The sequence below is a fragment of the Vigna umbellata genome, chromosome 1 (genome assembly GCF_029865625.1).
Source record: "Vigna umbellata cultivar VRB3 chromosome 1, Vumbellata_1.0, whole genome shotgun sequence".
In the NCBI taxonomy this organism is placed as follows: Eukaryota; Viridiplantae; Streptophyta; class Magnoliopsida; order Fabales; family Fabaceae; genus Vigna; species Vigna umbellata.
In genome coordinates, this window is record NC_142165.1 from 33,377,800 (window position 1) to 33,388,726 (window position 10,927).

Consider the following 10,927-nt stretch of genomic DNA (forward strand, 5'->3'; position numbering starts at 1 on the left):
CCCAGGATCACAATAGATTGCCTTAAAATGAGAGTTTTTCCATTTACTCTTCAAGGAGCAGCTCAAGATTGGTGGTATTATCTCTCTGCACAAATTACAAATTGGGAAACTATTGAAAGACTCTTTCTTGAGAAGTATTTTCCTGCATCTAGATTATCAGCTATCCACAGAGAAATTCAAGATATAAGACAAAGAGATAGAGAGAATCTTAGTGAATATTGGGAAAGATTCAAGAAACTATGCTCTTCATGCCCTCAACTCCAAATGGAAGATTTTATTCTAAGCTTTTATGAAGGCTTAAGTCCTACTGATAGGTCATGGGCAGATGCTGCAAGCGGAGGATCTTTTCTTTGACAGGTCACCAGAAGATGGTATAGATCTAATAGAACGAAAGGCAGTAGACAATCAACAGTATGGCATAAGAGAAAATTCAATGACTTTGCTGAATGAAGGGAGTGCATGAAATTGAAAATTGTGCAGTTGATGGGAAAAAGATAGATGAAAGATTAAATAAGCTAGAAAGCAAACTCGATCACATTGCAAGCTTGTTCAAAACCTCAACTCCACAAATTGTTAAGAAGTGTGGAATTTGCATTTCAACTGACCATTATACTGATGAATGTCCTAGCTTGGTGGAAACCACTGTGGAAAATCCATCTCAAGTTTTTGCTGCAAACATGATTGGAGGAAATAGACCATACCAGAATTATCATGACTCATCCTCCAATAGGTATCAGCAGAACATGCAACCTTATGTTCCACCTCAACAAAGGCAGCAATTTCAACCTGAAATGTCACTACAAGATTTCATGAAAACAATACTTGAGCAAAATTCAGAAATCAAGAAATCAATTGTAGATTTGACTTAGAGGGTGGAAAAATTAGAGGCTAAGGAATCAAACAAACTACCTGCACAAACAGTGATCAACCCGCAAAATGTAAGTGCTATTACTTTGAGAACGGGTAAGCAAGTAGAAAGCCCTGAAGGAGCCCAAGAGGATAAAGATAAGGAGAAAGAAGGACCGCAAATTGATGACAATGGAGGACCGAGTGAACCATCACCTGAGACTACCACTGATAAATCCAGGTTAGTATCTTCTAACTCTTCTTCTAAAAATTCTTCTTCATCTTATTCTCCACCTCCTCCATATCCAAATTGGTTGAAGCCGAGAAACAAAAAAATGGAGGAATTAGATCAAGAGATCTTAAATACTTTCAAAAAGGTGGAGATCAATATTCCCTTGCTAGATGCTGTTCAACAAATCCCTAAATACGCCAAGTTTTTGAAAGAAATTTGTACAAATAGAAGGCGTTTTAGGGATAATGAGGTTGTGAATTTGGGAAGGAATGTGTCAAGCTTGATTAAGAAGCATATTGAAATACCGCGAAAATGAAAAGATCCAGGTATGTTTTCTGTTCCATGTGTTATTGGAAATTCAAAGTTTGACAATGCCATGCTAGATTTAGGGGTTTCCATAAATGTAATGCCTTTATCAGTGTTTACTTCTCTATCTCTGGGACCTCTTAAGACTACTGGTGTGGTCATTCAACTGGTCAACCGTAGCACAGTTAACCCTACAGGTGTGCTTGAGGACGTCCTTGTCCAAGTAGACAAATTAATTTTTCCTGCAGATTTTTATATCTTGGACATGAAGGATGATGAAGGAATCAGTCCAACAACCATTATCTTGGGAAGACCCTTCATGATGACAGCACGAACCAATATAGATGTGCATGCAGGATCATTGACAATGGAGATAGGAGACGAGAAGGTGCAGTTCAACGTGTTGGAAGCTGGGAAGCACCCGATTAAAGAACATTCTTTGTTTTGTATTGACTTATCAAGTGATGTTGTAAACAATTTTTCTTTTTCAAATATGTCGTCCCTAATTTTGGACGAAAAAGGAAACTGTAAAGCAGGTGATATTGAGGATGCGGTATTAATAGATGATACCTCTGTGGCGTCCGAGTGTGATGTTGATGTAGCTGAGAATACCTTAAGCAGTAAGATGTTGCCATCTGTGGTACAACCACCCGTTTTGGATAAGGATGCTAAACCAGTGAGACAACCTCAAGGAAGACTAAATCCTCAACTGATGGGGGTTGTAAAAAAGAAGGACACCAAGTTGCTACAAAAAGATCTTATATATTCAAATTCTGACAGCACTTGGATGGGCCCTATACATGTGGTTTCCAAGAAATATGGAATCACAATGGTCAAGAACAAGAAGGACAAGTTGACTCCTATTCAAGACAGAAGTGGGTCACATAATGTAGTAGTTGACCATCTTAGTAGGATTGAAAAGGGAAAAGATAACATTCCTATCCAGGATGATTTTTCCAATGAAGTCCTAATAGCATTCCTTCCACCATGAAGGAGGTAAGTTCCCTCATACTTTTTCTTTGCATTTTATATATAAGGCATACATTGAGGACAATGCATAGTTTAAGTGTGGGGGTGTGGGGAAACAATTAATTTTGTTCCCTATTTTGTTTTTTTTTTAAAAATAAATATTTGCATTGGATTTGAGAGTTTGAATCAATAACTAGAATGATCATGAATTCAAGAAAAAAAAAATGAGTCATGTTGATATGAGTGGATTGCTTTTATGGTTTGCTGATTGAGTTGACTTGAGAATTTCCTGATTAAATCTTTTGTGAAAGAAATTTGAACCATGTAAGTTTTGAACTTAATGTTAAGGATGGACCACCATGTGCCATACTTATTTTTCTTGAGTGAATTGCCCATGTTTTGTTGATACTCTAATAGTTAGCTTGATTCTGTGTTGTGCAACTAAGGAGAATATGCATGATTTGATATGATTGAGGCATTTCTTGTTTTATCTACTTGGCCAAATAAACTTGTCCTAACATTAATCCATTGGAACCCCCTTTGACCCTTAAGCCTATTTTTCTTGTTTCCAGTCATTGTCAAATGAGAAAAGAAGAATCATATGTTCCTTACCTTAGGAAAGAAGAAGGAGTAATGGATTCTGTTAGAAGTAAAGTGATGAATAAGTGTGTGGGTGAGTACCTCACCCACAAAACAATAAAAAGGGTAAAAATGAAGATGAAAAGTTGAAGTTTTAAAACAAAAGAGAAAAAAAAAATCTTCCTTAAAAGAGCAAGAAATAGAGTTGTTTTTGAAATCAAGTGTCATTACTCTTTCTATATCAATTTCAAAAACTCAGAAATTCCAGAAAAATTCCCTACCTTTACCTTGGCCTCAATAAAACCTTAAAAAGCCCTCATGATCAATAATTGCATGTTTACTGAAGTGTGTGAATGTTAGAGTCTTGCTAAATATCAAGGGTGTCTACTTACATGGGTATTTTGAGTGTAAACACAAGCCAAAAACACTGGAGAGAAATAGATACATGTTGACTTGAGTGTTGTCTTTCATATTTGATTTTCTTGGGAATTCAAAAAGGTTAACTCATGTGTGAAGAATAAAGTGATTCCATTTGCATGTCCATGACAAAGTAATGCCTAAATGATTGATCTATGTCTAGTGCTACTCATTCTTTTGATCCAAATGCAAATATGAAATAAAATGATTCCGAACAAAGTCTTGGAATTAATCAATTTTGCCCAGGAGTGCAAAAGGATAAGTGTGGGGGTGTGATGAGTGCATATTTATGCCCACATTTATGCTTCAAAATTCAAATTTTTGATAGAATAATTGTGCTTAAATGATTGATTTTAAGTGAATTTGTGATGATTGGAATTGTTGGGTTTGGGAATTAAAGAGACGTAAAAAGTGAGTTTTAGCGCATAAAATATTCTTGGATGTTCTTACGTTTATTTGTGCAGCTGAAATTATAAGTTCTATTGGTCCAAATGGCAATTCAAGGCCCAAAATCAGATTTTATTTGGAAAATAATGTACAGATGGGCCAAAAGGCAACTTTTACCCTTGCACCTCCCAATTTCCCTACATACACCCATCTTCTCTTAAACAGGCCCAATACTAAGCCAAACAGTAACCCTATTCTAAATACACCTCCTAAATTTCCCTACCCATACCCCTCCTAAGCCAGAGTCCACCAGATCATGCCACGTGTCCAAATCCTACCCACACAGACCTAGCCAACCACATGCCGCCACATCACCTCTCTTGCCACATCATCATCTTCTCTAACAGAGAAACCTTAATTCCCAACCCTAGCCGTCAACTGTCGCCGCGCCGCTCCGCCGTCAGCAGCACCACCATGACCACCACGAGAGCACTTTCTCCTTCATCGCGCAACCTTTCTTCTTCCTCGCGAGAGGCAACCACCATGTCGCACCGCCTTCCCCAGACCGCGAGCACCTCCTCCACGCCAGCCGCCGTGACACCACTCTTCTCACGTGCAAACCATCGAACACGCACCAGCCACCGCAATCTTCATCGCGCCTCTCCTCCATTGACGCAAGCTCGGCACAACCATCTTCATCTTCTCATCCAAACTTCGTGGACGCCGTGCCTCATTCTCAAACCTGCATAAAAACCAGACCTGCAAAGAAGAACCCAGCAATCGCAAATCGCGCACAGAGAAATCCTCCATCAGCGCCGGCGTTCTTCTCCACAGTGGCGAAAGCGGGAACGTAGGGGAAGCCCTTTCCCCAATTCTGAACCCTAATTTTGGGTAGGGAGGAACCTGACACGTGTCGGTCCTTATTTGGCCACGACCTCTCTGGTCAAAACTGGTCAACTGAGGGGTTTTCTTGCAATTTAAGGAATTCTGAAGGGGCAAAAGTGCAGATAGAGGAAGTTTAAGGGCATTTGTGCAATTTTGAAAAGTCAGAAAAAAACTAAAAAATAAAATTCAGTTGTTAAATTAATTTAATTTGTGAATATCAACAGAAAATATCTTTCAAATAATCCAAAAATGGATAGTGTACTTTCGGGTCGGGTGAATTCAAAATATAGACGCCTATTGGCATTCCAACCTTTCTTCTCCTTTCAGGGCGTATCCGAAAAAAAAATAAAATTCAATTCTTCTTGGTTGTGAATATCTGAATAGGACAAACCGCCCCGTGGATCTCTTTGCTTCGGAACAAAACAATTCGAATTAGGCTCGGTCAACTGGAATGTGTATTATCGATATAGGGGATCTTTCAAGTGAGAAGATCCATCGACCTGAGACGAAGAGAAAGAAAGGTCTATCTATTTTTTTTTAGTTATTCAGTTAAACCAATGATTCGTTATTGGAACAGCTAGCAACAACTAGCTCATGTTATAATTATCTAAATCTTTTAGTTATTTGGAAGATATGAGATAAAATATTCTTTCAACTGAATATTCAGAGTCCAAGCCCAAGCAAGCCCTATATTAAGAGACCCAGGGGACTTGACTTAATGCATTCATTCTCTCATACTCCTCTCACTTTTCTTTCATCTTGTATTCAACTCCATTCATGGAGAGCTAAGCATCTAGGGCTATTCTGTTGTAATTCCATGACGGATTCTGAGGTTACGTTCAGCTAATGCAATTGTTTACTTTGATTATTGATTTAAGTTGTTCTCTCTATGTCTTTCATCTCTCTATCTTGTTAAAAGCAAAGATTTTTGCATCATAATATGTTTGAATCTACATGCATATTGATTATATGAGTTTTAGGGTTTCTAGGTTTAAATTGAGAATCTACTTTGATTTAATTTAGGAACTTTCATATGATTAAATGGTTTTTACTATCAATTGAGAATGTACTTTGATTGATTAGTAATAATTTCAACTATAATCAATTGAGAATTTACTTTGATTGATTGGCTTTTAATTTGGTTAGGAGATTTAAGAATAGACATGATTAAACACAATAGAATTTGATTGAGAATGTACTTTGGTTGAATTTATTGTGAATAATTTAGAAAGGTTTTGCATTTGATTGAGAATTTACTTTGGTTAAATGCATGATCGCCCTCAAATTAATTAAGAATGTACTTTAATTAATTTGAAACTTAAACAATAATCAATTGAACAATTATCCATGAATAACCGATGATGAACCTATCTTGGAAAAGCAGTGGAATTAGCCTATTTCATCGTAACTGTTTTTAAGTTTCTTATTCTTTAAACACTTTTCAACCATTACTTTTATTCATAAGCATTGCATAGCATTCGTAAGAGTCACAGATATTCAAAAGCAATTCCGTGTTCGTTGGGAGACGACTCAAGGTTACTTCAACCCTGTCTACTTTCTTGAATACTGCTTGGCAATACTGAAGTTGCCTTGAAAAGTAGTATTAATTTGATAGCTTCAATGACAGCCTATCACTATAGGTGCTATAATTGGACAGAGAAGAGAGAAGGTGTTTCACACTATTTATTATGCTAGCAAAGTTTTGAATGAAGCCTAGTTGAATTATGCAACTATTGAGAAGGAATTTCTGGTTATAGTTTATGCCCTGGAGAAATTTAGATCTTACCTTATCGGGTCTAAAGTGATCATCTACACGGATCATGCGACTATAAAGTATTTTCTAACAAAGCTGTACTCTAAACCATGTTTGATTAGATGGGTGCTCTTGCTACAAGCATTTGATGTGGAAATCCGTGACAAGAAGGGGAGTGAAAATTTGATTGCTGATCATTTATCTTGGTTAGTTAATGGTGAGGTTACAAGTAAGGAAAAAGAAATCTGGGAGTCTTTCCCAGATGAAACACTTCTGTATATTCAACAAAGGCCATGGTTTGCTTATATGGCTAATTTTAAAGCTGCAAGAGTAATCCGAGAAGATTTTAATTGGCAACAGAGGAAAAAGTTTCTGCATGATGCAAAATAGTTTATCTGGGATGATCCTTTCTTATTTAAAATTGGAGCAGATAATCTGCTAAGGCGTTGTGTGACAAATGAAGAAGCGGAAAGAATTCTCTTGCATTGTCATGATTCACCTTATGGGGGTCATTTTAATGGAGAAAGAACAACTGCAAAAATTCTCCAGTGAGGATTTTATTGGTCTACCCTGTTTAAAGATGCTCATAATCATGCCTGAAATTGTGATAAATGTCAAAGGACGGGAACCATCTCAAGACGTCATGAGATGCCTTTACAAGACATTTTAGAGGTTGAAGTTTTTGATTGTTGGGGCATAGATTTTGTTGGACCTTTTCCACCATCTTTCAATAATGAATATATATAGGTAGTAGTAGATTATGTGAGTAAATGGGTAGAAGCCATGGCGTGTCCCAAGAATGATGCTAGCACTGTTATTAAATTTTTGATAAGTCAATGTTTTTCCAGGTTTGGAACTCCCAAGATTCTCATTAGTGATGGAGGATCTCATTTTTGCAACTCTCAGCTTGCAAAAGTACTCAAGCACTATGGCGTGAAACATAAGGTGGCTACACCTTATCATGCACAGACAAATGGACAAGCAGAGGTGTCTAACAGGGAAATAAAGAGGATTCTGGAAAAAACAGTTGCTTCATCAAGGAAGGATTGGTCTCAAAAGCTAGATTATGCTCTTTGGGCATAAAGGACGACAATGAGGACAACTATAGGGCTATCTCCTTTTCAGTTAGTTTATGGAAAAACATGCCATCTACCAGTGGAGATGGAACATCGAGCTTTGTGGGCTTTGAAGTTCTTAAATTTTGATCCATTTGATACTAATGATAGGAGAAGAAGGCAAATTCTTGAGCTTGAAGAGATGCAGTTGCATGCCTATGATTCGTCTAGGAATTACAAAGAAAAGGTAAAATTTTATCATGACAGGAAGCTGGTAAAGAAGGTTTTCCATCCAGGAGAGCGGGTGTTATTGTTCAATTCACGCTTAAAGCTTTTTCCTGGGAAGTTGAAGTTTAAGTGGTTTGGTTCATTTATAGTTAAGAATGTTCATCCACATGGAGCAATTGAGTTGACAAATCCGGCTGTTGAAGATCCACAAAAAAGTTGGGTGGTGAATGGGCAACGTCTTAAGCATTATTTGGGTGGTGAGGTTGAACGCCTTTCCACAGTCATGGAGTTGGTTGATCGTTGAGCTTATTGGGTCAAGCTAATGACGTTAAAGAAGTGCTTGTTGGGAAAGGCGTTCACTTGAATTAGCCTGTGTGAGGATTGAACTCCAGAGTTTTTTTGAATGATTGCTATTACTGTGAAAACATTAATGATTTTGCCCAGGTTTCTATGATTGAATCACTTGCTTGCTTGTGCCTGATAACGGTTTAAAATACCGTTATCTGTGATGTAATTTTGATACTAAATACACCCTTTTTTGCTTAGAAACTTGCTTGGACTCATGCTTTTTCATTAATCTTGTGAATAAGAGAGTTGAGGTTGAATTTGATGATTTTATGACTAATTCCCTTTGTTTTGATAGAAAAAGAGTTAATACAGGAAGCAGAGATGAAGTGCTAAGGATATAGAGCTCAGAAAAGCCTAGAAAAGCACCAGAAGAGGGAACCGCATGAAGCTTGGGCGACCTGTAGGAGGCTTGAGCGTGGAAAAAACGACGCTCGCCACCAGTGTCGGATCCCCGAAGCTTGGGCGAAGTTGGAGGCTCAAGCCTTCCGGAAATCGACGTCCACTGCCCGGGCGTTCTAATCCGACCCAATTTTTGCTCTGTTTCGACTCTTTAGGACTGAGCCCTATTTCTACTCTGTTTCCTCTTCTACTCTTAGGGTTTTACTATCTCATGCTTTTCCATTGTACATCTAGTTTCTCCATGTCTATGAGAAACTAAACTCTATTTGTTGTTGGGGAATGATGTAACCTTGTGAACTCTCATGTATTTGAATTGATTCCTAATCATATTTGCTTTATTCATTAATTGTTAGGGAATTCATTTGTTTTAATGCTTGCTCTATTTAACTCATTTAGTTGCATGATTTATGAATTGCATGAGTGCCGGGAGGTTCCTTACTTTTCAGGTTCTTGTTGAATTCTCCCAAGGGTAATATTTCTCAGCGATGAGGGTATGAGTACTTGGTCGTCTTAAGCTCTTGATCTTCAGACTTAATTTTTTAGGAACGCTAAGAATTGCACGAACTAGGAATTAAGGCAGGCTTATTGCGCCTAGGGATTGGGTTCTAAGTACTTTAATGAGTGACGTTAACATTAATGCATAAAGAGGAATTCTTATATACATGAGAGGGAATTTGGTGAAATCTAACCCCAACAACATATTCATCTCATATTAAAAAACATTCGTTCATCTCTGTGTTACTCTACTATTGATCAATTTGCATTCATATTTTATTTTATGTTTTTGCATCTCAAACCAATGATCTTGTTTATTTTAAGTCTTAATTAATTAATTTATCACACGACTGTTTAGTGCCGAGAGTCCTCTAGGATACGATACTTGGTCTTACCATTTTATATTACTTGTGCGATTTGGTACACAAGCCAATCCATCAACAAGTTTTTGGCGCCGTTGTCGGGGACTCACGGTTTAAACTATTCTATTTGTGTGATTCTTAATTACTTTTGGCTTTATTCTATTTTACTTTATTTGATTTGATTTGATTTGATTTTGTTTTATTTTAGTTTGTTATCTTTAATTTTATTTTTTATTTTTGCTAACAATATTTTTAGAATTTTTAGCTTGTAGGATGGAATTCAGACAAGCTATCGGTCAACAATAATGGCAGCAACTACCTTCTCTATCAGAAAGATGGGCTAAGATGAATGACACCATTCAACAGTTACTACAGGTGTCTGATTCTCATCATAAAAGCAATCAAGTAGCATTCAAGAGGATAGAGAAGCTGCTCTGTCACATGATTCAAAAGTTGGATGATATGGGGAATAACCTGAAAGCCAACTCCTGAGAAGAAAGCAACGCTATTGCTACTAGAAGTGGCAAAATTTTAGAATAAAGGCTGAGTGAAGAAAAAGAGATAGAAAAAAGAGAAAAAGAAGAGAGAGAAAAAAAGAGAGAGAAAAAAAAGAAAAAGAAGAGAGAGAAAAAAGAAAAAGAAGAGAGAGAAAAAAAAGAAAAAGATGAGAGAAAGAAAAAATAATCTTATGAAAAGCCCCTTCCTTATCCAAAGAATTATTCCAGGAAGGAAAAAGAAAAACAGTTTGAGCGTTCCATGGAAATCTTCAAGAAATTGGAGATGAATATACCCTTCTCTGAAGCTCTGCAACAAATGCCTTCATATGCTAAATTTTTGAAGGAGCTCCTCACAAAGAAAAGGAAGTACATTGTAGAAGAAACTATTGAAGTTCAAGGAAACTGTAGTGCTATCATACAAAAGCTCCTTCCCCCCAAGTATAAAGATCCAGGAAGTTTCACCATTCCCTGCACTATAGGGAATATCTCTGTTGGAAAAGCACTTATTGATCTAGGAGCCAGTATTAATCTCGTGCCGCTATCCATGCCGCTATACAAAAAGATTAAGGGGTTAGAACTCAAGCCTACTCGGATGACTCTTCCACTTGCAGACAGATCTCTGAAATATCCTTATGGGGTGGCTGAAGATGTGCTTGTGAAAGTAGATAAATTTCTTCTTCCTATGGACTTTGTCATCATGGACATGGAGGAGGATGTGAATGTACCTCTTATTCTTGGGAGACCTTTTATGAACACAGCAAGAGTTTTGATTGATGTGGAAAATGGAAAATTAAAGGTTAAAGTGCAAAATGAAGAAGTAAATTTTGATGTCTTTAAAGCCATGTCGCACTTGATGAAATTTGCATGATCCATGAAAACAACGCAAGTGATACTCTTTCTTTGGAGGAAATATTAGTTGACACTTTTGAAGAGCTGAATGAAACAGAAGAGGAATTAACTAATGAGTGCTTGACTGATTTGAAAGAATTAAAAAAGGATCCTTTGCAAAATACAGATGAAAAAGCCAAGGAAAGCAAAAAGGAGTTGAAGATGTTACCACCACACCTGAAATATGTGTTTCTAGAAGAAAGTGGAAACAAACCAGTCATCATTAGCAACTCTCTGTCTCCCAAAGAAGAAGAAAAGTTGGTAGAAATACTCAAAGTCAA

At 37.2% G+C, this 10,927-nt stretch overlaps 2 protein-coding genes across 2 annotated transcripts; both read left to right on the top strand.

The window, feature by feature from the left end:
* The first annotated feature begins 7,466 nt into the window (after positions 1-7,466).
* Positions 7,467-7,961, top strand: LOC124846607 (uncharacterized). Its single transcript, XM_047323889.1, has one exon. The coding sequence runs from the start codon at positions 7,467-7,469 to the stop codon at positions 7,959-7,961; it is 495 nt and encodes a 164-aa protein (XP_047179845.1).
* A 2,056-nt stretch (positions 7,962-10,017) lies between these two features.
* Positions 10,018-10,626, top strand: LOC124846608 (uncharacterized). Its single transcript, XM_047323890.2, has one exon. The coding sequence runs from the start codon at positions 10,018-10,020 to the stop codon at positions 10,624-10,626; it is 609 nt and encodes a 202-aa protein (XP_047179846.2).
* The last annotated feature ends 301 nt before the right edge of the window (positions 10,627-10,927 follow it).